The 27,364-nt window shown below is 35.7% G+C and overlaps 1 protein-coding gene across 2 annotated transcripts in view; it reads right to left on the bottom strand.

The window, feature by feature from the left end:
* Positions 1 to 2,810: 2,810 nt before the first annotated feature.
* The window catches only part of ARIH1 (ariadne RBR E3 ubiquitin protein ligase 1), a 100,468-nt gene continuing 75,914 nt past the window's right edge, over positions 2,811 to 27,364 (bottom strand). For both annotated transcript variants that reach the window (XM_037502884.1, XM_054688628.1), the window contains 9 exons: positions 25,518 to 25,584; positions 23,978 to 24,084; positions 22,193 to 22,235; positions 21,667 to 21,738; positions 18,749 to 18,879; positions 14,828 to 14,885; positions 8,928 to 9,188; positions 7,163 to 7,275; positions 2,811 to 6,180 (listed from right to left, as the gene is read on the bottom strand). In XM_037502884.1, the coding sequence (XP_037358781.1) occupies positions 6,096 to 6,180; positions 7,163 to 7,275; positions 8,928 to 9,188; positions 14,828 to 14,885; positions 18,749 to 18,879; positions 21,667 to 21,738; positions 22,193 to 22,235; positions 23,978 to 24,084; positions 25,518 to 25,584 (937 nt within the window). In that variant the 3' untranslated portion in view covers positions 2,811 to 6,095. The remainder of the gene's footprint in view (positions 6,181 to 7,162; positions 7,276 to 8,927; positions 9,189 to 14,827; positions 14,886 to 18,748; positions 18,880 to 21,666; positions 21,739 to 22,192; positions 22,236 to 23,977; positions 24,085 to 25,517; positions 25,585 to 27,364) is intronic.

Here is a 27,364-nt window from a genome sequence, read left to right as displayed (position 1 = left end):
TAAATCAGATAGCAATGCCTGGTTTGTTTCAGACTGCTTATAAGATAAAGATAATATAAATAAGGCATCTGGCAAGAAGCACTCAACAATTTATACATCCTATTAGTATCCCCATTTTACAAAAGGGAAAAATATGACTGAGAAATACTATTATTCTTCCTATTACAAAATATTGGGAAAACAGGAAAATTCAGTTTTAACACACAAGATTATTAAAGGATGAATTTAAGTTAGAAATTTGTGAACCCTTAAATGCTCTGAACTTTATTGTCCATTGATTTGACATAAATAGCTTAATGATTGCTTTACTTATAACCATTCAGCTACCATTACTCAGCCTCTAATTTACTTTCTCATATTTACTTCTCTCCCCTGGGAAGAGAATGTATTGATGTGAACAATCTACTCTGCCTCTAAGTTCCACAGTTCTTTTGATTTTGTGAATTGATTTTTTCTTTTTTCAAGATGTACTATTTACCAGAAAACTGACAAAACACACATTAGATCCTTTGGAGGCACTGTTTCACAAAATCCACTCAGCTAGGGCTTACAATGTGGCTCTTACCTGAGCTTGTGAATTTGCCAGGATTCTGTCTCTTATGGCCTAGTGCGCTCACCCATACTCCCTCTTTGAAACCACTCAAGTGTATAGATCGATAGTCTCAACGTTGTCTGTTTTCAAACTACATTGCACAATCATCAGGAATAGGGGTGGGAACAGGGCTTTACAAATGAATGCCAAAGACACAACCCAAAGTAACTGAATCATCTGTAAATCTTGATAGGGAGGAAGTTGGGCATTAGCTTTTGTTCTTTTTAAGCTCTTCAGTGATTCCTGAGTGTGTCTGATGGATAGTGGCATTAAGTTGCAGCCCAAGATTAACTCAAGTTGGAAAATATGGCTGAAGCACAATCTTGCTTTGACCCATATTTAAAAACACTGTAGGGCTCCCTTGGTGGCCCACAGGTTAAGTCTCAGCACTACCACCATGATGACCTGAGTTTGATCCCCAGCCAGGGAGCTAACACACATGGCACAGCATACCCCACTCTGTCCCCGGCGAATCCTCTCACCTGCTAAACCTCTGGCCTACGCGCCCCAGTTCTTCTATGCAAAAATAAAATCTTTAAAAATATTGTAAATTAACTGTCAACAAGTCATGAGATGTTTCACTCAAGGTGAATTTCACAGGCTCCTCTCAGAGCCTACCTAGTCAAGAGTAGTCTATTAAAATATTAGCTGGCTCTGAGACTACCTAAAGTTTGAGACCCCTATATTACTCTGACAATAAAGTTGTGCTTTTAGCATCATTATATTTGCTATATAGCAATGTGATTATGTGTTAATTGGCTCCTATGAAAATGGCCCTACACAAGCATATTATGTGATTTAATGAGTCCGAAAAAATTTTAAAAGGACCTGTTATCTTTCTCACCCTAGACGCTATTGCCTAAAGAAAGATCAACAGTTGCCTTTGTATTGAATTCCACACAAAGCAAAAAATTAAGTTTTCTTACTCTTTATTCCTAAATAGGTACTATTTAGTAATTTTAAATTGAGATTTCTCAGTTGACTTCTTTTATCTTGGGTAGTTGAAAAGCAAATTCCTTTAAACCAGAAAAACATGGACTTTATGCCCAAAGAAATCTAAAATATTTGAGGCCCACACTTTTCCTGTTTCTGAAGGAGCCAACATTTCCCTGTAAATCGTTTATCTTCCTAAACTCCCCTAGTTTATTCAGTTCCAAGGAGAAAACCTGAGAATGGGTAGCAGCTGTTCTGTGTTTTGTTATAAAACAAATCCTGAAACAATTTCCAGCAGACTATTCAAAGTCCTTTACATTGGAAATCCACTTGAACAAATAACTAGACCAACAACTGCAACTGGGCACCATTTATCAAATCTAATGATGCAGAACCTTTTACTCTCAGCTATCACATCACAGCCCACTTGAGGACTGTCCCAATCAGCAAGATAGGAAAGACTATTCTATCCATGGCTGGTTTCCTTTCATTAGGCAAAACACTGGGTCACATTAGTTGTAAACGCTCCAACAACAAACCACCTCTTCTGGCACTAAATGCTAGGTCACTCTGAAACTAGATTAATATGATACAAAGAGGTAGTGCTATATTGAGAGTCCCAGATAGAAGAAAGTTTGAATTGCAGATGGAAGAAATCGTGAATTGTGGGGAAGTTAACCTCAGTGGACCTTATTTCGTAGACCCACTTGCTATAGATGGTAATATAAGTTAAAGTGCTTTGCAGATAGTGATAAATGAATTTTTATAATTATAGATTCAAAAAAGCTCAAATTAAATTGTCCTAAAATCTGAATGTGGCTAGAATTAGAATGCCAATGACAAATATGTCTAACTTTGGAGTCTTCTTTAAGACAACTCTTATTCTATCTCTGTGGGAGATACAGGCTTCTAAGAATGAGCTAAATGGAAGTAATGTGAAGGAATTTTGAAGTTAAGTGAGAATGACTTAAAAGATTTTATCTTTAAAAAGTTGACAAAATCTACTAAAGATCTAATATCTATTACTGTTACAACAGAGATAGCAATCTAATGTTCAAAACACAAACTGGAAAGCTTTCAGGAAATTCTCTAAAGGCTTCATTAACCAAGTTAATTGCTGGGGATGGTCTCATTCACAGTTCCCTCCAAAGAAACTGAAACAAATCTTGCTATTTTATATAAAGTAGGAACAGTGAATAAGGCACAACTTGCAGGTGACTGTTAGGCCACCAATTATGTCTTTTTTTTTTTAAGCTATAAAAATAAACATAAGTAACTAATGGAATAACAAAATAAAAGTTTATTTTATTAGAATTAGGAATGTTCTTTCCCTCTGGGCAACCTGAACAGTCCAGTTTACAATGAAAATCTAAGAACAGTTATTTCCACAGCACAGGGTGCTCTATGCACAAAATTACAGGGTTAGGAGCATTTAATCAATTTACCGATCTGATTGTCTCACCAACCCACCCCCTCCCATCCCCCAAGTGCTCTAAACCGGGATTTGTAACTCAAAGAATGTTACATTGTCCTTTTCTCTCTTGTACTCACTTCAGTTCCTAATCATGGCTGAGCCACATTTTACACTGCATATTCAACCATTTCAAATCAAGTCAGTCTTGGATCTGTTATATATGTGTGTATGTATACACATGTGTATTTAATATATTTATTTAAACACACATAAAACACATACAATCTGGGCCGCAGCAAATTACACAGAATTTAGAATCTGGTTTTGTATGCTACTCAATTTTACCACTGTGGTATGTATCCTGAGCTTTGGATCAAAATTTTATTGTAAATCGTTGAAAGTACATCTACTGCTAAATAAGTTGTTCAAATGAAGCATGCACTTTTTCAAAAGACAATGTAACTACCCTCAAGAAGACAGGGGAGACCCCTGGTGCTTACTGCAAATAGAGCCCTCTGATAGAAAGACTTAGGTAAGTGAAATAGGGAAGCTGTCATACAGTGTGGCTTGCCTATCTCAGTTTGAGTCACTGAAGCTACTAGCAAAGAGAGCAATTAACTCAGGGAATTCCATCAAATATGTATGGAGATAGCTTTTAAAAGCTTGGAAGTAAAAAAGGCTAATTTACCTTGATCCATACAAACTAGGGAATGCACTCACAATTGCAATACCCTCAGGTAATATGCCAACATTGAAACTAGAAAGCATATCTAAAAAGCACTGTTCCTCCATGGGTGGGGGCTGATATGAAGTGCACACAGTTTTGAGTATTTGTTGCAAGGGACGCGTGTAAAGAGGATTCATGACACTCAAACCTAGATACCGCAAAGTTAACTGGTAAGTTTTTTTAAAAACACCACACATACACAAAACATTTTAAGGGAGCCACATACAGCTAGATAGCAACTCTGGTTGCTTTTCAAAGTTACCAGGGAAAGGAACTTATTCACACTTTCTAAAAAAAAAATTTTTTTTTCCTTAGCTCTGATAAATGTCTCTTAAGATTGATGCAGTCATTTAAAATAAAGTCAGGTGGATGATGGGGAAAAGGGGAGGAGAAGAGTATATGGAAAGAGCAGACAGTGAGTTCAGATGTGCACCTGAGGTGGCAAGGGAGGGGAGGATAAGAGGTATAGGGTAAAGTTGATCCTAAAGCGACAAGTGGTTTAAGGAAGCAGCATAATATACTCAGCAAACATTCACTGATTTTTGATGGGAAAAGTATAGTTGCAAGTACATCTCATGTAACAATCTTTTCTAAAAGGAAAAGTAGGGTTGATTCAGCAAAGCCTAACTTAGGCAAAAGGCCAGAGGAAAGTGAACCTACTTCCCAATGGAGTAATAAGATGTACAATGCAAGAGCAGACAAAGCTGCCTCACAAATGGTAAACACTCCCTAGGCGCAAGACATTTATTTAAAGGAAGACAAAGAGGTCCTCAGTCAAAACTGGTATTTAATATTAAGACCTCTTAATCTAGTTGCCTAGTTTACTCTGCACTCCTATATAAAACTGACAGATTTAGGGCAAAATACCACAGTCAGATGGCCTAAACAGGTATATAGTTAATAAAACCACCACCATCCTTTACTTTTAACATAGCTCTTAGTAGAAATTTCATAAAAATGGACATCACAGCTAAATGCATTATTAATTCTCCTATCTGCTGACAATAGAAAAGAAGCAAACTCAGTGATTTCTATTTAAATGCACCAGATGGGAATATCATGTTCTAGGGATATTTGCCTTCAAACTGAACCCACAGCAACAACACACAAGCAATCTCGGTACCCGCCATTTTAAATTCACAATCTGAAACTAAGTGAATGGCTATTTATATTTAAAGCTAAAACATTCTATTTGACACCCTCACGTAGAGAAGGGGTGAGAGAAGAGCCATAACTAAAATCTTAAAAGGCTCAAAGCAGCAATTAGGGGGGAAAAATCGCAATGTTTCCTCTGTATGTGACAGAAATCCTAGGAAGCCTTCAGCCCTCTGCATGACATGGGCACACAAAGGCTTAGGTAGATGCACGAGGCCACGAAGGGGGGTGAGGCTGGGGAGGGGGGGGATTGAGTCATTCATGAGCTGCAGCAACAAAGCTTGCTGTTGTAACCCTTTATCAGGCCATGGCATTTAGTCAGAGTTTGACCTCCCTGTTCCTGATCTAGAGCTGGGAATTCAAGGCATGAGGCCCATGGCCAACAACGGATGTATCAAAACCAGAAAGGGCAAAATTGTCTCAGGAAAGGGAAATTAAAGAGCCCTATTTAGGTCTTCCAGAGGAGCTAAACCAATACACGCCTTTTATCCCAACCCTCAACCCTGGGAAGATAAAGCAAACTGAAAGAAAATGCACAGCAAATAGACATAATCTTGAAGATTTTTAAAGAATAAATATTTTTTTTGTAATTAAACATTATGCAAACACGTGCCACGCTTGCTTTGTCCATGCATATGCGCTATATACAATTTTGAAAAATACTGTGTTGTCCTCTTGTTTTAAAAGTCATATACAAAGTTTTTTTGTTTGTTTAATCCTCCTGCTGTCTACCCTCCCTTTCCCCGCCCCAAGAATTTTCTTTACAAGGAACTAGTAATCATTCACTCATGACCTTCAGGTATGAGAGAAAGAGTGAGCCTGTGTGTGGGTATATTTGTATGTGTAGGGGAAGAAGGGGAAGAGATCCTTTACCAAAGTACAACAAAATAGCTGGTTTGGACATGAAAAGCAGTGTCGAGGAGCTGTTTTAAATTTAAACTGTACTACACTTAGGAAAAAGAAAAAAGAAAAAAAGGAGTCAGCTTTGAGAATGAAGCTACGTTACAAGTTAAAGTTGGAGGGCTTTTAGTGTGTCTGTCACACTTTTGTTGGCGGCCTAGAATACTGTTGTACAATGGTTTATCTACCTTTTTTATTACAATATAATTTACTTAAACTTTCCGTTAACAAAACAGAATTCTGGCACTATAGACCAGCGGTGTCAGAATAGGCTTAGTGCCTCCTTGTTTGTGTTTGTTTTGTTGTGTTTGTTTTAATTGCATGAGCACTCTAGATGGTAAAGTTTTCAGAGTTCATTTTATGCAGGGCCATTCTCAGTCCTCAATGTACTCCCACAGATCTTTTTCATAGCCTTCATGCACATGCTGTAACAAAACCCTCCGTCGACTCTCACAGTATCTGTAATTAAAGAGAAAAAAAATTATCAACCTACAATAATAAAAAAAGGAGGTACTTGCTTATTTTTTTAGGTTCCCTAATTTATCTAGATATGGAAATAAGCACTTATTTGAATAGGCACATTTCAAATCTAAATGTATAGGCACATATCAAACGGTTTCTACTGTTAAAAAGGTTTTTGAAAAAGCCACGATTCCCATGGCTAACAATACAATGTTAGAGATTCCTAAGGGCCTCAGAATTCATCTGATTGAACCATGTCCTTCTATATACAGAAGACAGTTTCAGAAAGAAGTGCCTTTAATATTAACAGATTCACATCTGTAAAATCTTTGTTAAATGTAAAAATACTATAAACACAAGGTAGTAGCTATAGTTGGCAAAGGGAAGTTTAAGTATTAAGACTAAATTTCCAAGTCTTCCAAATTCTCTCTTCCAAAAGTTTCTACTACATTAAAAAGACTTTCGTATTTGTCAGAAAACAATTCTGGAAAAAAGGACTTTCACACTGAAATGGTAAACATTTGGCATTTTTAGCTTCAGAGGTAGCACATATTTAGTCACAGGACAAATAAATCTCATTAGAAAGAACAAATCTAATAAAATCTCTAAAAAGTTTGGGTAGCTCACTTGTCAACTGCTTTGATCCACAAGATCCCTAGGCCAGGACCAGCATCTTATTCCCACCTCTCATCTTAATGGCCACTTGCACCTTTTAGGTTCTTTCTTCTTTGAATGGCATCAACTAAACAAAGTATATTAAGCCAGTGGGATAAATGGCTGATTTCCTCTGCTATGCTTGGCTAGCACTACTATCTGCAATTTGTTGCCCAAAGGACAGAGATAATCTGTGAGAAACATGGCAGGAGCTCAGTTACTTAATATATTAAACCCAAGTTTCACCATCACCCAACTGTACTGCTAAGGCACACCAGACATCCACTGGCAGAAAGTTCTGCAACAGCTATTTAAAAAATCTCACCTGTACTTATCCTGTACTTTTTGCTTTATATCCTGCAGAGAATCTTGGGAAATATCTCGTTCGAGGTAGCCCGAAAGCACCTCTGTGGCATTCTCTAGATCTGCTTGGTTATTCTGCAAGAGGAAAAAGAATACATGGTAAGTTTTGGCTTAAAACACTTAAAAAAAAAATAGATAAATCATCTTAACTGCTTTCTTACCTATGAGTACACTCAACACAAATTTTTATATTTTCATAAATGGTTTAACTGACCCTGTAAAGCTCTTTATCACTTTCACCTGTAACAACTTGCTTTCTCTTTTCTAGGACTTAAAATTTACCCATTACTTCTGGAAAAATAGCAAGGACAATTTGAAAGGACTTAAGAAAAAAGTCTTGGGGCCTCCTTGGTGGTGCAAGGGGTTAAGTGTCAGCACTATGAAGCAATCTGCAGCTACTGCAGCACAAGTTCGACCCCCTGGCCAGGGGGGTGACCCACATGATGCAGCAGACATCTTCTGTCTCACCCACTGCTCCCCTTAGCAGTGTATTTCAATCTTCCTCTTCTGCTCCCCACTCTGTCTCTGGTGAATCTCCCCCCGCCCCACCTCTGGCCTGTACCCTGGTTCTTTTATGTATAAATCAATAAATCTTAAAAAAAAAAAAAAAATCTTTGGAATCTTCTAGTTCTGAGAGCTGCTATTTGCTAAAACTCAAAGGGAAACTTAAGGAAAAAAACAGAAACCCATTCTTGCTTACAGTTGTCTGTACTTACTTCTTATAAGAAAACACTATATGGTAGCTTAAATTGTTACTCTTTACTATGGTTAGTTGCATATATTTACCCATCTAAATAACCATCTGAGATGAGAGTCTATTGTCTAATCATCTATGAACACGAATGCTTCATACATCAATTTTTTTTTTTTTAAAAGGGGGGACAAAGGAAACTGTAGTCCTCAGAATTTTTTTTTAATTTTTAATTAATTTTTTTTTTTATTTATACAAGCACTGGGTACAGTCAGAAGCGCGGGAGGGTGAGAGGATTCACCAGAGCCAGAGCGGGGAGCAGAGCAGGCAGAAGGACCGAAGGACACTGCTGAGGGGAGCAGCGGGCGGCAGGAGAGGTCTGCGCGCCATGCGGGACCCTCCTCCGGTGGCCGGGGAGCAGCCGGGGATCGAACCGGCGCTGCAGAGGCCGCGGGCAGCTTCGCAACCCAGCGTTCAACCGCTGCGCCACCGGGGAGGCCCTTCATACATCAATTTTTAATGAACATCTCTACTTGCATCCCCTGTAATCATTACTTTACCAAATAAACCATCATATTATTTCTAATAACATATATTAGTTTTCCCAGAATAAAGGATTTTATTGAGAACTTGTGATGTGTCAGGTACTGTTATAAACAACACACATAGATAGCCTTTTGAATCTCACAACACCCTAGAAATGTATTATTCTCATTTAAAAACAAAGGTAGCCATAGAAGGGATTAAGTAATTAGCTCCAAGTCAACAAAGGTAAAACGTGATGAAGGGAAGATTCACATTTACAGCTGACTTCAAGTCTGCACACTTAGGCACCTGGGGGGCTAAACTAAATCAATTTGAATATACTTTAGGACAAGAAATGCAAATTCTCACATCTTCCTAATAAATATGATCTCAATCCACATTTTCCAAATAGGCAGGAACCTTTAAAACTCTATGTATTTTATCTATGAATATGGATAAAGGAGTCCTATGATACAGGTTGGTTTCCTCCCCACTCAGTAACTACTCCTACCTCAAAGATAATGGACTGGTTATTCTTTTTGAGGTAGAAAGCGAAGACATAAGTGTACATGAGTGTGGCACGACACTGGCAGAGGACATCAACTGCTTTCTTCAGGAACTGCACCTCAATCCAGGACATGTTGTGCTGTTGCATCTCCTCCATTTTCTGCTTCACCTGAGCATAAAGTTTGTGCTCAAAGCGTAGACTCTGCATGTGGTTCATATAGCGATTACAGTAGAACAGGTACCTCTGCAGGGCTGCCCTAGATCGCTGTCCATTAAGAAAAATTAAGGGTGCATAATTATAACAAATGTATCATATATATACAAAAACCGATTAGCAGATTTACTGATGAAACAGTTAAGGAATTTAGGCTATACTCAGGAATAAACAGACCTCTATCTTTACCTCTGTTATTTAATACTGGTTTATACTTTCCAATATGGCAGCCACAAGCCATATGTGGCTATTTCAAATAAAATTAGAAATTTTTCAGTAGTCAGTTGAACAATGGTAATAAAGAATATATTCATCACTACAAAAAGTTCTACTGGATATCACTATTCTACAGTATACAAAGTAAGATATAAAACAAGCAAAAAGAATCAATATTATAAAGTAGAAAAGAACAGAGAGCCAATCAGACAATACATAACTCCTGATAAAATGCAACAGAAAGTATGCAGTACCGTCCTTTCCATCCCTTCCCCAAATTGAGTCTAAGTTTAGTTTCCTAGAGCTAACCACTAGTTTCAGAGGGATATAGAAAATAAAAGAGCTTGCTTATCGAACACCACCAAGAGTTCTATCAGCAAAATCCACAATATGGGAAATTCAATAGGTCAAAACAATCTAGTTTCCTCAACAAATAAATAATGAGGAGAAAGGAAGAGACTTGAGATAGCAATCAAATCCAAATTATGTACATGTGTGGATCCTGATTTGAATCAATTATAAAAGAAAACTGGAGGTAAATGAAGACACAAAAACACTGGGTAGTTGCTGATATTAACAGAGTATGCTTAAAAATATATATCTAGCTATAGACAGATACATTTATACACAGATATACACATATTATCTAATAATGACAGAGCAGTTACATTAAAAGACTGTCTCTGGGGCCTCCCTGGTGGCACAAGGGAGGCACAGCACTATCAAGCTATCAGCAGCCACTGTACCATGAGTTTGATCCCCACCCAGGGAACTAACCCATAAGGCACAGCAGACTTCTCCTGTCTCACCCACTACTCCCCTCAGCAGTGTATTTCAATAGATCTGCCTGTTCTGCTCCCCACTCTGTCTCTGGTGAATCCTCTCACCACTCCCACCCTGCACCTCTGGCCTGTATCCCAGTTCTTGCATGCATAAATAAATAAATAAATATATTTTTAAAAATTAAAATAAAAGACTGTCTCTGAAAGATACATTAATTATTACCAAAGAAACTGATTTCTGGTCTAGATTTGTTTTACATTATTTAATCAAACTGCAAAAATAACTCACATAGATCTCTTCAATTATATTTTAGAGGAGTATACACTTTTCAAAAAGTAATCTTAGAACCTAATATGTAGAAAATTATTAAGAAAAAATGCTTGTTAAATGTACCACTATCAAAGAGTTTCTTGTCACACATACGTATCTCTTCTTTTATTCTTACCACCTTTCTTTTCTTCCTGCCTTAAGCCTACAAACAGTACAGATACCACCAGACCCTATGGTAAGTCTCTTAGAAACACTATCTCTGAACTGCTGAATTAGCCAATCACATGATACAGCATCACACAACATTATAAAACAGTTCAAAAAACCTATACAAGTCATAGTATTTCAAGAGTCAAGTAGGTATTAAATCAATGCTTACAAACTGAAAAGTTACATCACCTATATATAAAAATATGCCAATTTTATCTAATTACTATTAGGTACATATTATGAGGTCAAAATAACTATTAGATATTATATATTGCTAAATCTAAAAATGATGCCACTTATATCTAAAAATGTAGTAGACATAAAACAATGTACTTGACATTTTACCTCCTCCAAAAGCACTAATATATGTCTGTCAAATTCCCAAGATGAAATGGAAAACATTAATTACCATATTAAATATATGCTAGAAGACTTGATTTAATGACCAATAATTCTGAAACAGGTTCTAAGATAACTTTCAAATTCAACATAAAGAAAACCTATACTAGTACTGCAAATGAGAGCAACTTCTAATCAAATGCCAGAATCTGGATTGTGAAATGCTATCAGTGACCTGAAAAACATTTTGGGGGAAAAAAAACCTGTAACAACAAACTAGATTGCTTAGTTAGAACAGTGTTAGGAAAGCAGTTGTCAAGATAATCTAGCCTATTTTAGTTTACTTAGAACGTTGTTACACCAACTCTTAGCATCACAAGGCAAAACTGTAGCTGTACAGCAGACCACATAATCTGTAAAGTTGAAAATTCATGACCTATCACAGTAAAGTGTGCTGACGCTTCGTCAGACAAGAAAACTCAAATACCCACCACTGTACACACTGTGGCATTAGAATATTAAGTCAATAATCTTCTCTACAACACAGGCACACCTTTTCCAAGGCACACAAAGTAACATTTACGGTTCTTTCTGGGCTGTGTGCCAAACTTCTAATACTTTTTAAGATTACAACTCCCAAATAGTAGTATGGAAGTGAGGGAAGTGAGTAAATAAGAGCTTAGATGGGGACACAATGGTGGGCTCCATTTTGGGAAGCATGGCTCCCATTAAACAAACAAACAAGGCCAACTATTGTGAACTCTTTTCCCTGTATACCCAAAGGATTAGAAGATTCTAGTTCAGTCTCATAGATGTAAACTAGAAAAAATTAGACACTGGCTTTGAAGCTCTGCACGGTAATCCACAGTTCCTTTAAGATTTCAGAAAGGGGCCCTCCCCTGGTGGCACAGGTGGTTGAGTGCCACACTGTGAAGCTGTCCGCAGCTTCTGCAGTGCTGGTTTAATCCCACAGGCCGGCGAGGGTCCCACATGGCACAGCAGACCTCTCCTGTCTCACCCGCTTCTCCCCTCAGCAGTGTATTTCATCAGTCTGCCTGTTCTGCTCCCCGATCTGTCTCTGGTGAATCCTCTCACCCTCCCGCGCATCTGGCTTGTACCCTGGTTCTTGTATAAATAAATAAATTAAAAAAAAAAAAAAAGATTTCAGAAAGGGGGCCTCCCTGGTGGTGCAAGGGGTTAAGTCTCAGTACTATGAAGCTATCAGCAGCCACTGCAGCACAAGTTCAATCCCTGGCCAGGGAGCTAACCCATATGGAGAAGGAGACCTCTCTGGTCTCACCCACTGCACCCCTCAGCAGTGTATTGAAGTCAATCTGCCTGGTCTGCTCCCCACTCTGTCTTTGGTGAGTTCTCTCATCCCCCATACCCCTGGCCTGTACCCCCATTTTTGTATGCATAAATAAATTAAAAAAAAATTTCAGAAAGGGATTCTACCAGCACCCAAATAAAGACCAGTTGAGGTGAAGAATATCCAATACTTTCTGTCTTGTTAAACACTGTATTTGTCTAGATCTAGCTAAACTACTCTTTATTCAGAACAAGTAAAAACTAAAAGCCCACCATGGTAATTAGGAAAAATATAATGTAACATAAAAGAAAATTTCTGTGTTGACTCAAAGAATTATTAAAATTAGAGGAAAGTTTTAGTAAAAATCATGTTCTTCTGAATAGGATTTAAGATAACCACAACTGCTTAAAACAGAAGCAGAAAATCACAAGGAGAAAGGCTAAGATTAAAAATTAATAGAAGGAAATGCAAAGACAAACTGAGCTAAATAAAAATGCAGGAGTAAGATCAAGTCCAAATGGAAGGTTGGAAAAAGCATTACTGTTAACAAAGGAACTTTTATATCAAAATTACACTGGGTGATATATCTCCAATTAAAGCCTAAAAAATACTAGATGGGAGTGAGGTAGGAGTAACAAATGATCCGGTTTTAACACATTATGGAATTGACAATGACATAAAGAAAAAAATCCAGTCAGCATCATCTGAAAGAGTTTTATAACCAAGAATCAAAATCTTATTTCAGATCTTGTATTTGTGAAATGGTATCAAACATTTATTTATCGTATAAGGTGAATGAGAAAAACAGTAATGAGAAAATATATATCAATAATAAATTCTAGTCAAATGAATCATGATGTACCATAGGAATAAAGGCTTACAATAGCTGAAATATGAAAGACAACACAGCTGTCAAATTAATTTTAACCTTTCACTGGCTTTGTAGTTTCCTTAGTTCAGCTGTTTATAGTTGAATAAAAGCAGAGGAGTTTAAACAAACAAAAAAGGAAGAATTTATAGCTGGGTTTATGATTATACATATGTAATGAATATAATTTAAATCACATTGAATTTGTTATCTTTCTGCCTTTAAAAGGATCACAAATATTTTTTAAATTTATTTTTCTAAGCATTTATTCATTCATTCATTCATTTATTGCATAGAAGAACTGGGGTATAGGCCAGCCGTGCCAGGGGTGAGAGGAGTCACCAGAGACAGAATGGGGAGCAGAGCAGGCAGATCTACCGAAACACACTGCTAAGGAGGCACTGGGCGAGACAGGAGAGGGTCCATTGCACCGTATGTGGGTTAGCTCCCTGGCCGGGGATCAAACTCAGGCTGCAGCAGTGATTGTGCTGAGACTTAACCTCTAGGCCACCAGGGAGGCCCCAGGATCACAAATATTGTGAAAGTCTGTGAAATATCACTTAATCATCTGTAAGTACAAACTATACTTTTCCAGATCTAGAAAAGTGAGACACAGAACTTTCACTTCTAACAATATGACAGACTGGGATATGGTATTTTATATTTATGGTATTCTAAGTAGAAATAAATTTTAAATAAAAGTTTAAAAAGTGAAATAGTAAGGAAACAGATTATATTCTGGACTGCATCCTGGCAAAGAAAACCAATTAAAAGAATATTTTTGGGATAACTGGGGAGTTTCAGTATGGAACTGATGAATATAGAAATGATTAAATTCCAGGGTTCTACACTTATAAATAAGCCTAGTATTACTAGGCTGAAAAAAACTCGAAAGTGTTTCGGAAGTAACCCACATTTAGTGTTTGCATCCTTTCTAGATTATTTTCCTATCCAGCAATATAGGTAATCCCTATCTCCTGAGGTCAGCTCATTACAGATTAGTGGTATTGCCTATAATCATTAGGCTTTAATCATTAACTGTGAGGTTTAAAAAAAAAAAATTAAAGTAAAATGAGATCCTGCCTATTACAAATAGCAACAGAGCTATTTACAAGGGTTAGTCTTCTAATCTCTTGCTGGGGAGGGAATAATCTTGACATGAAGACCACTGAAATCCGGAATTGTGCTACATGACTACATTAATCAAAAGAAATCAAACAGGGCCTCCCTGGTGGTGCAGGGGTTAAAGATAGAGCTATCAAGCTATAGCCAGCCACTGCAATTCAATGACCAGGCAGCCAGGGAGGTGACCCACACGGTGCAGCAGACCTCTCTGTCTTGCTCGCTGCTCCCCTCAGCACTATATTTCAGTAGATCTGCCTGTTCTGCTCCCCACCCTCTAGTGAATCCTCTCATCCCCCTGCATATCTGGCTTACACCCCAGTTCTTGTATGCATAAATAAATAAATCTCAAAAAAGAAAAACAAAAGAAATCAAACAAATTTATAAATAGGAGTATTCCTAATATGCATTTTAGATAAAGAGTTTCTCTCTAAATGTATAGATACCCAGTATTTACTGGAGTGTCTTTCCACAAGTCTTTCAGAATTGAAAACTTATACTAAATTATTTCCTAATTAACAGACAAAAATGTACATTCCTGTTCAACTGTCACCAGAAAATAAATGTACTTACCTCCTGTGCATCTCTTGCTGCTTTTGCATCATCCTCATTATAGCGGTTACAGTTGTACCTTAAAGTAAATTTAGAGAACTCCATAAAGCCATAAATCAAAAAAAAAAAAAAAAAAAAAAAAAAAAAAGGAAACAAATCACAGAATTTTAGCCTGGATTTAGAGATCATCTAGAACGAATATTCTCCTTTACAGAGATAAAATGAGGTGTAAATTACCCAGGGTTCTACCACTATGACAGAATTACAGACTAAAAGGAATAAAAGTGAATCTAATCCACACCAAGTGTTTGAATCCTTTTCATAACAGTGTACCAAGATTCCTCACCTCTGGCCGTCCACTTGAAATCAGCTTGCTGTCCTCATTAGAAAACACTGTCATATTAGAACTTCTATTAACTGACTGCAGTTTGAACTTCTCAGGTGTTTTTTTATTTTATTTTATATAATTCTTACATCTTTTTTCATCTTTGCACAATGTATGCATTTTCATTTTGGTTATATTCCCCATACAATTGTACACCCTGCCCCCCTTATTTTGACTCAAGTCCTTCCTTTCCCCACCTCTCCCCACTCCGTAGTGTGTCTCTGGTTTATAGTTGCTTGTTGATTTTGATTTTTACTTTGTATTGATTAGTCTTTTTCCTGGTCTCTTATTTAGGTTTTCTAAATTCCTGCTATGGGTGAGACCAGAACTTCTCAGTTTTTTTTGAAAAAGAGACCATATCACCTTCTAGGCTGTCTGTTACTTTTGCCAAAAACTCCCATTTCTGTCATCACTCACCTTCTTATCTGCTCTTCTATAAACTACAGGACCAAATGTTGGAAACTATTATATAGTAGAGCATGTGCTATATGCTTTACATGCTACCACAGTTTATAAGTGCCATTGAAAAACAAATGATAGACAAAATAAAGAGGAGGGAGGAAATGCCCAAAGAAGTCAGAGTAAAGATGAGTAACACTGGTACTTCCCTTGTTCCTTGTTTCAATTATTCTCTCTTCTGTGATGTCAGCCCACATTAGGGGAACAGCTACTATCTGTTTAGTGCTTACTACATACTACCCACTACTAACGGCTTCAAATGTACTATTACATTTACTCCCTTCAACCAACTTGTAAAATATTATCCTCACTGAGCACATGAAGATGAGGTTTAGAGAAGATAAGTAACAGACTAAGGTCCCATAAGTATCAACAGTTCCAGAACTGGGAATTAAACTTATATATGTTTAATAAGTTTAAGTACAAGGGCATGAAGTCCATGCTCTTAACCAGTTGAGTATACTGTTCACATGCATTGGTCACATCTTCAGAATCTTTTAGTGAATTTTTTAGAACTGAAGGAAAATTTGTTGAATTTAATTTAAATCTTTTAAAACTGGACCCATTCTTCCAGCTTGTCAACTTCTTAAGGATTTTAATGGTCTATACATTCAATATCTTTGATGTTACCCTCACTGTATGCAAGAATCTTTTAGTTCAAGTAAGTCACCAATAAAACTGACCAAAAAAAAACAATGTATAGTTTACATGGGAAAAAAAAAAGGCGAAGACAAGCCTTTCAGGAAACCTTTAACGCACTCCATTAGGGAAACACAAATTTATTACCTGTGCTCCAAGAAATAGTCACTCAATTCCAAATATCCCTCCCTGTCTGTATTCCTAGCTTGTCTATGTCCACCCTGAAAACCTTAAGGAGATATGCAAAACATTTTGTAATCCTTTATCCTAAAAATACCACTTGATTCTGGGATTTCACAAAAAAGAAAAGTTATGAGGTTCAAATTGTTATTTTGGAACCAATCACAAAATTTGAGGTTACACTTTATCTGTTTTCAATCTTTAGTATTTCCTTATTTTCCATAATTACTCCAAAATAACCAACACTGTATTATTAAACATCATCTCTTCAATTTTTTAAATCCAGACCACAAATCATTTGAGTCAGGAGAATTAATCCCTTTCTCCTCCCAGGCCCACGCCTCCTCCTGGGGTTGTATGTAGTTCTCTTACTAGTAATCACTCAAATTTAGGCCAAGGTTTGCTCTTCTTGTCCTCTACTAGTTAACTATTAACACCTTTTCTTTCAATCTGATACATCCTTAAAATTTTCCTTTTGATTTTTTAAAAGTATTTATAAAACTCAACTCATTCTGGGTTTACTCTGGCAATGTTTGCAAGGATTTTAAGGCCATAAAAACAAATAGGATTCATTTATAATTTGCAGATGAATGTTAGTACTACTTGGAATGCTACTTTTGAGGATTCTGAGGCATTTTCAGTTTTAAACAAGAAAGCATAGCAGGACTCATTTGCAATGTCAGCCACAGGTAAAGGTAAGACACAACAACATTTCTGATACCCCTGGTCCAGGTCATCATTCTATATCCCATCTGCTTTATACCCTTTACAGTTTTCTTTTTTTGAATTTTTTTCTTTTTTTAATTTTTTACATCATTGTTCATTTTTAAACAATATTTGCTTCCCCCCACCCCCTCAGGTGTAGTCCCCATAGAATTTCCTTCCCCATTTACCCTTTACAATTTTCAATGCAGTTCATTTAAAATTTGAGCTGTGATCAGACAACTTATACACAAAAATATTATCTCTTTATCAAAAACTTATTACCCATTCATTTCCCATTCATTAGACTTGTTTAATTTCACTAGTGTGAACTTAAGTTTCTGGGAACACACTAAATCCTCCTATTTGCCTTCTTAAAATCTAGAGCTAAATCCCAAATATGCTTCTTTGGTTCTGACAGTGACAATGTCAACTTTTTTACTTCCATTTAATGAATTCATTTTTACCCGCTTCAGAAAAATAATCATAAAAGTAAATCCCTTTTATTCCTTTAGTGAAGATAATGAAAGTTCCATAAAACTAAAAGGGAAGACTTGCCATCGTCTTATGGTCAGATCCTCCTCATCTTGTCTTGAACCCCTCCTACTCACTCTCTACAAAGTAGTTATAATGCACGTAATACAGTCTTCTCATTGAAATTACAGATGTAATCATTTGCTGTCACTTAAGATCCTTCCAATAATGCAAACTACCTTAAAGTAGTCTACTTTCTAACTCAATTCATGATGGACACAAACTTAAATGCCAATAAGGGAAAAGCAAGTAACACAAATTAGAGAAATAGGCCATTTGCATATCATAATACTCAGAAATATTTCCACTTTCACCAGGAAATAAAGAAGTTACTGTTCTCAAAACTCAAGGCATCCTCAGTCTAACCTGCCAAAGTGATAAAAAATGTGTATCAAACAGGTATATATCAGTATTAAACATGATCAGAGCCCATCGATATATAAAAGTAACATTGTTTTAATCTTGAGGAAACAATGGAAAGCAAAGGCCCCAAATAAAGGACTAACAGTCAATTCCAGGTGATTACTGTCTAGCAGAAAGCAGGCCTGTTTTCTATGTTTCAAAGAGGAGGTTAGAATCTGGACTATATTGGGCAATTTTCCAATTATTAAAGTTTAGGGCAATCTTTTTTTTTTTGTCTAATGGTTTGCAGGGTAAACAAAACACAGCTGCATTCTGTGTTTTGCCAAGAGTCTCTTAAATTTCAATTCTGTCCAATATTACAATGCAACTTCTCTGAATAACTTACACACTTTTACATCACCGTGCCTTTGTTTGTGCTGTTCATTTTTGTTTTGGTTGTCTTCCTGCTAACTTAATCAATCCTCAAAGTTTATCTCAATTATTACAGCCTCTGTGAAATATGCCCAATAAATTCCTCTCTCTGGATATCTTGCCTGTACTTCTAATACTGATCACAACTGTATTAATTATCTAGTTCCCAAAGTACGAGATTTCCATGAAGTAGAAACCTTATTCATGATACGCGGCACATTATCACATACTTATGTGAACATATTCTTCCCTTCATTTCCCCAACCTACCAGGCAGATCCATGTGGTTCCCAAGGGCCAAGACACACCCAGCAAAACTCTGCTTTACAGTTCTGGTTACGACAGACCATGTGATTACAACCGCCATCCTTCTCAATTGTGACATGGCATTTGGGACATTCCTATGAAGAGAAACTATAAAGTTGGTGTCAATGCTACACTAGGTTATATTACTATCACTGAGGAGAAGCCAGTTCCAGTTGGTTTAGTTTTAAATACCACCTTTACTGTGATTAATACATGTAAAGCACCTAGAACAGTGTCAAATACTTAATAAAATACTATCAAAAATCATAATCATTACTGATTTTTAAAACATTCAACAATTAAATGATTTGGTTTGTGGGGTTAGGGGGACAAAAACATTTTACTTTTAACCATACATGTAGTAAACACAGTTTTATGGGAGGTAAAATATTTTGCTCATGTAAATACATGCTCTAGGGTCATCTAGAAATAATTATTGAGCACTTCATGTACCCCACGCACTGTTCTCAGTGTTTTATATGCATTAATTTATAATTCTTATAGTCATGCTATTTCTATTTCCACTTGTCAGATGAATAAACTAAGGGCGTCAGAAAAAATAAATTAGCCCAAGGTCATACAGGTAGTAAATGATAAGAGTAAGGATTTAAACCCAAGCAATTCGGGCCTCAAGAATCAGACAAATGGGATCGGTAAATCCTTTTATGGTTACTGAACTCCCCAACTTTCATTTGCTAAATACTCAGGCTTTACATTCTTCTCATTATGTTCCATTTACAACTATACTACAGAGATCACAGTTTTTTTCCAAGTCTCTATCATTTCTTTTGCTGCTTAGTGAGCCAGTTATTGCCCTGTAGGCCTATTCTTTCTTTAGAGAAATCAAAAAAATCAAACTTACTCATATTTAAATAAAACTATAAATAAGATATAAAGTTTGCATTTTTGTTGTATTTGTTTTTGGTATCTGTAACTCTCACAAAGGAGGAATATCACCCATTATGTTGAAACTTCAGACTTTGTGGAACAAACTATACTGCCCATAAACTACAGTAACTTTAAGTAGACCAACATGGCAATTTTCAAGTAAAAGTTTTAAATAAAAATTTTTTAATCACACACAAGAAATTTTTCATTTTTCCAAAGAAGCAAATTCCAGGCTTAAATATATGTTCATTTGACATTCCTTATCTAGAATTTACCAAATAATATTAAGCCCTGAATGTGTTAGGATGTCACTGACATTCTGCCAACTCATTTAAGGAGATAATAACAATAACAAAAGAGTTTTTGAAACCTCAGGAGAAAAGTGTCCTCAGTAACTATCTCAAAATTGAGAAGTAAATATATTTATTACTACAAACTGCTATTTTTCTCAGTAATCTACCTTCAAAACAAATTCAATCATATTGAAGCCTGTACTCTGTACTTTAAACATCTAAAAAGATTCAGTGTTATTTGTGGATTTCTCTAGACACAGAATAAGAACAACAATTTAATCAAATTAGTAAACACAGAACTGCCCTATTCTGAATACTAGTTTTACATAATATAGTAAGGCTTTTAGGAATTCTGGAGAAGTCTTCAATCTTCTAAAAAGAATTTTTGACTAGGAAAAATGATTAAAAATAACAAAACTGAATACTTCTTGACATGGTACACTTTCTAAGGCTCTCTTGAGTGATATAAGTTGTATTTATTCATGATGATTTTAGAGAACACAAAAAATTTTAATTTCAAGCATACATTCCTCAAAGGTGTGACATTTGTTTTATGTGAGAGAAACCACTATTTCACTAATACCTCCTGAAAGACAAAAATGAATACTTATGTCCTAATAATTTAGGGTAAAGAAGGTACTACTGGTAAAAATTTTATGTTGGCTTCGTTGTTTAAGCACTCCTAATTCTTACTGTTCTACGATTGATGGAACAGTACAAAGCCATAACTAACCGTGGTCAAACAATTCAGCATTCTTTAAGGTGTGTGTAATACAACAGTAAAACATGAATAGCACAGCACATCAATATCCTACCACTCATCACCCAAAACACTTCCATATTATATGGACAGGATATTTAAGTAAATAAATATCGGCTATTTATACAATTTTCTGGTAAGAGACTGTTTGGATACACAGCTGTGATTCAAATGTTTACTTATCATTTCATGACAGAAAAGAAGATCAAGATTACCTGCATTTTGTGATATTTGTCTAGGGTTAAGGAAATGATTCAGTCATAAAGGAATTGAATTTTGAAATTATTATCATGAACAATACTTCAAATAAAAAGAAAAATAGAAAAACCAAGGCAAATTAATGTTATCCTAAAACTTATATAATCAGGAACTGTCTCTTAATATATCACATTTTAATAGTTCAATGCCAAGAATATTTGTTAAGTGCAGTTCAGTTATTTAAAAAAAAGTTGACTCAAAAAATAAATAAATAAATAAATAAATAGTTAAAGAAAGTTGACTCAATTATTCTGCTTGAGTCCTTTTCTAAAGGGTTTAAAAAAGTTAATCCCTGGGGCAGAAATGTATATAAATGTAAACTAATAAAATCAAACTAGGAGAAGTAAATTCTAGAACACATCTGTATAACTAAAGCAGCCAAGAACAGTATGAAAAGGCATTATAAAAGCACAGAGTAGGAAAATTAACAGATTTTTCTTTTACAGGAAATGGAAGTTTTCACAATGGAAGAAATCCTCTAAGTAGAGTACTATACATATTGCAGCATAGCACTCAATAACAATCAAAGAACTAACAGGCATTCATTCTGAGGGGAGGGGGGAATCTCTAATCAAGAAAAATGTTAAGAAATACCATAACTAGGTAAACTTACTGCTTTTGCTAAGCAAAGGCACCTATCCTTATCAGTTTCATCCAACAATTTACTGAAGGAAAATACCAACCTTAGTGTTGGCTGCAATCCAATTAGAGGTTTCACTGTCATCATCACATTTTTTAATCCACTTCTTCAACCACTGTTTGAAAATAACAACTGTTAGGATACAACAAATGACTTAAGAAAAAGGATAGCAAATTACTTCAAGACTTACGTACAGTAAAGCTTAAATATAAAAGCCAAAGAACAAGGGTTCATTTCTTTTTAAACAAGATTCTGTAGTTCTCAGATCTAATATATATGAAATCAACCAAAGAAGAATTTTCTGTGGCTAAAGATGAATGAGAAGCCCAGCTCCCAGGTTTGTAAATCTCCTTAGCCAATTACAAGTCTACTTTGGGAGATGCCTTCACCATGGCTGTTCTGATAGTTATCAGAAGCTGACTTATTCCTAAGTTATGGTCTCTAAATACTTGCAATGAAATAAAATCTATCCACTAATGAATAAATAAATAAAAATTGGGGGCTATAGTTTTCAGTCACCAAGTCTTAGAAACGCTCTTCTACATTATTTTAAAAAATTCCAAACTCACCTTACATTTAACAGGATCATGCCAATTTTCTCCACAGTTAAAGCTGTTAAGCAATAGAAAAGTTAAAAGAATTAAGTTCTACCTACTATAAGTAACTAAATAAACCAGTCCATACTTTATAGTTCTTCACTATTTTCATCAGTTGTTAGTGACCGGCAAAACAAGGGCTACAACATTCTATTTTATTCTATAATAAATTCAGAATTTAGCTATAGGACTAGTATGTAGTAGGTATCCAAATATATGAAATGAATGATAAAAAGCATGAAGGCATAATGTGATCACAATTTTATAATGAATGACTAAACAACCATCAAACTATTAAGACAATAAAAATCAGTTTAGTTAGATCTGTACATTTCTGGTAGTCTCTAATATATACATAGTTCCTTGCCCTACCCATTCTCTAATTGAAACCAAACTGAAGTTTCACTGATTTGTATTTAAATTTCTTTTTTTCTTCTTCTCAAATTGTATAGATTTGACAATCATTCACAGAACCATAGATTTTGGGAGTACATCACACCTCCGTGTTGTGCATGTTTCACTCACCCTCCACCAAAACTCTAGTGCCAATATCCTCTTACTCTCTCTCTCCTATCCCCTCCTCTCTCCTCAGCACCCCCATTCCCTCTAGTCACCACCAGTTTTCACAGAACTTAGTATTTTCTGTTTTGCCATGTTTTCTTGAACTTAAATATGCTTCATCAGTATGTCTCTATCAAATCTTTTATTTAACACTATAAATAAAGAATGTAAGTCTAACTTTGTAGAGTATAATTTAGTATTAATACACAGTAAGTAATATGTGGGAAGCAAAGAGGTTACATCTTTGAATGATGAGAACGAATGAACATCAGTCCAGTAAAGAGAAACTGTAAACAAGGTATAAAACCGAGTATGAGTAACTGTTCTCTAAAAATACAGGAAAGTATAGGGAATGGGAGGAAACAAAGGGCTTCATATGTATCTGTCATGTTTTAATACAATTAAAGGAAAAATTGATTTTGATTAAACCTGGTTGTAGTTACATAGTATTCATTTTTATTATTTTCTAAACTTTAGTCTGTATTTGGAATGTTCCATACTAAAATGTTTGAAAATAGGTATGGAATCAGACGTTATTGTCTGTCTACACTGTAAATTCTGAAACAATAATGCATATATTACATATTTTTAATCTGTGAGTTTATGTGGTTTTGGAAATTCCCTGCTAAGTCGAATATAGAATTCAAATGTTGAAGAGTACACTATAGATCTCCAAGGACTCAGATTATCAAGAAAGCTGGAGTCATAGGAAAATTTAATCAGTCATGTTTCAGCTTCCCAATTTATCTGTGCATTTTCTTTCTAGGAGTAAGATTCAACTTATCAGAACAAAGGAAATTTAAGAAAAAATCCTATGTATTTTATCTTAATAAAATATCACTTAAAATAAGCTAAAAAAGGAGCAAGAGCATAAAAGAACCAAACATTTGACAAAATAAGGTGAAAGAAGTAAGAAAGCTGTTGTCCCAGATCTGTAAAACACACAAGAAGCTCTAGAGAAACATAAAAGATGTGATAACAGCCATAATTTTCCCTTAAGAAAATATATCCAAAAGTTAGAGAAAAAGGAAAAACTGATTTAATATCTGAATTTTTAATATAAAAATTTCTTATTAAAAGAACTATAACTATTTTAAGCCAAAATCACCTATCTCACTACCTGAAGTGAACAATTTTACTATCAAGAAGAAACAAAAGCTGTATGTACAACTCCAATTTAGGAAATCACTTGTTTACCAAAACTGACGCCCACATTTGCAGCGAACAGGTTTAGCATCAGGATACTGGACTTTCACAACATGGTGGCAATCTGGGGCAGGACACCACTTTAACAGTCGATTGCACTGAAACACGAGACAGAAAATTTTTAAAATGACAGCAAATTAAATCATGATGCAATATTTCCCAACACACCAAGCAATAATGTATATTGTTTCCCTAATGCATAAGGCAATGGGGGTATGGTACCACAAGCATTAAAAAATGTATCATCAATATTTAGTCTATATCAATGGTTTCAGATGCAATGTTTTTCAAAGACTATAGATCCTGGTTTCATAAAATACATGAACTACTCCTTTTTATTTTTTTAAAAAAGATGTATTTATTTTATACAAGAACTGGGGTACACGCAAGATGCGCGGGAGGGTGAGAGGATTCACCAGAGACAGAGCAGGGAACAGAACAGGCAGACTGACGAAATACACTGCTGAGGGGAGCAGTGGGCGAGACAGGAGAGGTCTGCCACGCCATATGGGATTCTCGTCGGCCAGCTGGGATCGAACCAGCGCTGCAGAGGCTGCGGACAGCTTCACAGTGCTGCGCTCAACCACCTGCGCCACCAGGGGAGGCCCTACATGAACTACTCTTGATCTAACTTCAAAATCCCACTGAGATAAAGAACGAAAGCCAGTTCCTCACCCAAGGCAAAGATCACATTTTGTTTCCTCAAAAGGAACATAACTACTCAAGTGTTTTTATTATGAAATAAAACTGGCTTGGATAACACTCTATACCAGAATTAAAATATTTACTGACAATTTAAAAATATACCATATTCCTAAAATATGCTATTTTCTAGAAAATCTGACCTTCAGTTTAATCTTCAATAGAAATAAAAATTATTTCTGGCATTAGAATACCAAATTACACTGTTGCTCTTACACAGGGGGTAGCAAAGTTCTATAAAGAGCCTGAGGGTAAAGATTTTTGGTTTGAGGGATCATAATGGCCTCTGTAGCAACTATTCAACTCTACCATTTTTGCACAAATTCAGTTAACAGAACAAATAGGCATGGGCATGTTTACATAAATCTTTATTTACAAAAACAAGTAGGCCATAGTTTGATACCTTCTGTTCTGCTAAAACAAAGACAGTTGATAAGAACAAAGACCTACAGCATTCTTCATGAACAAAGTTTACTGGCAATGGAAGCTAAAACAACAGACATAGCAGGATTAGTGTGTCAAACATGATTAAATATGACATAATTAGCAGTCTGCTATAATCCTCTGCTAAGGATAAAGAGGGATGAAAGAAGACTATTATAAAATTAATTGTTATCAAAGTTAACAATCTGTGAAGAGATATCTACCTATTCGCTTGTCACATTCCTTTGAGAATAAAAGTATTTTCATGTGTTTCATAAATAAAATCCACAACCCAAGTAAATTGTAAAAGTGTCTTTTGCTGTCAAGAGAATTTTATATAAAACTGGTACTTCCATTAATAAGCAAAACTGCTTTTATTAAAAGAAGGATAACTTGAATCACTTACCTCTACAAAGCTATTTGTTATTAAATGTTGATACTTTAACTTAACTTTTGAATCTGTGATCAGGCGCCTGAAAGTGAGAATAAAAATAAGTTTGTAGCCAAGAGTACTCTCCACATTTATAAAATTTCAATGCCATGGCTATAAAATCTGCCCAAAATTGAGAACACTAAAATGTACACACAACAACCCAGCACTCAACCGCTGCGCCACCGGGGAGGCCCTAAGTTTTGTTAGTCTTAATGGTAAACATTCCTGTGAGTGTTATAAGAAAAAGGTAAAGCAAGGAGGGGAAAAAACCCCAAACAAGTACCCACTGAAAAGCCAGTAAGAACTGTATCAAACACACACACAGTCCGACCTCATTAAAATCTTTAAAATACGAAAGCTTTGTACAATTTGACCTTTAATTTTTTGAGCTTCTTATCCCACTGTTCTTCTGTTAAGACCCCACCCTATCCTGTGACACTTTCAATCTACTCCTGCCACATAAGTAGTCTTTCAAAATAGTAATAAGCACCACCCCCTCCTCAGAGGCTTTGCATAGGATAGCTTCCATTGTAAAGGGAAGAGAAGAATATCATCATGGGGCTCTGAAGTGGAACCACCTAGGTTGAATACTGGTTTCACAACTTACTAGCTAAAAATTGAGGGTAAGTTCTTTGACCTCTCAACTTTTTCATTTATTACTCTGTAAAATGCAAAGGAAAAATAGGTTGTGAAACTATACTGGTGCCTGGCAAACAGTAAGCATTCAATAACTATTAGGTGTTGCTATGATTATTATTATTATTACTATATTACTCTCAGCCAAAATGTTACTTGCTCAAGGTAGCCTCTGCTAACAATTCCTTACATCAATCTAGACGTACACTCCCCCTCAGTTCTCATGGAATCTGTACGTCTCTTTTTAAAGAATATGTCATAATTGTAGTTAGTTATCTGTAGAAGCATCTGTTTAATATCTACCTTACGGTTCCCCTCCCCCAATCAGTAAGTTCCACGAAATGACCCCTTGTGCTAGCATTCTGCCTGGTTTGTAGAAAGAGTTCAATAAATATTTTTTAAATGAGTAAACCAACACATTTCACATAAACTGAAGTCTAAAAATAATGTATTTGATGATACTTCAAGTAAAAACCAAAATTACTCTATGACCCAGTAATTCTACTCCTAGATTTGTATGTGTCATATAGCTCCAAGAGAATTAAAAACAGATGTTCAATTAAAAACTTGTACACAAATATGAGAGAAATATTTCCACAAAAAAAGTAGAAACAACCCAAATGTCTAAGAGCTGTTGAATGGATAAAACAAAATGTGGAATATCCACATAATGAAATATCATTCAGTCATAAAAAGGAATGATACATGCAAGAACTTGGATGAACCTTGAAAATATTGTTAGCTGTCAGAAGTCAGTACAAAAGATTACATGTTATATGACTTCATTTAAGTGAATTGTCCACAACAAGCAAATTCATACAGACAGAAAGTGGATGAATGGTTGTCAGATCTAGCAGAGGAGGGAATGGGGAATAACTGTTTAATGGATAGTAACTTCTTTTTGGGGTGATGAAATGTTTTAGAATTAGATAGTATCGACAGTTGCACAACATTATGACAAAAAAGTTCCTGGATTGCATACTTAGTTAAAATAAAAAATTTTACATGATTTACATTAATTAAAATAAGGAAAGAACCAAATCCAAAATCAGATTCCCTGACTGGCAAACAGGTATTACTCCTTTACCCATAATGCTTCTCTGATGGGACAAATCCTCAATATTTCTTAGCAAACTCTACCATAAGCAGTTGTCTAAGCCTTGCTTGGCTTACCAGAACTGGCA

This window comes from Talpa occidentalis, unplaced genomic scaffold (genome assembly GCF_014898055.3).
Source record: "Talpa occidentalis isolate TD23 unplaced genomic scaffold, MPIMG_talOcc4v2.1 talOcc4.11, whole genome shotgun sequence".
Classification (NCBI taxonomy): Eukaryota; Metazoa; Chordata; class Mammalia; order Eulipotyphla; family Talpidae; genus Talpa; species Talpa occidentalis.
This window is presented reverse-complemented; position numbering and strand designations above follow the sequence as displayed.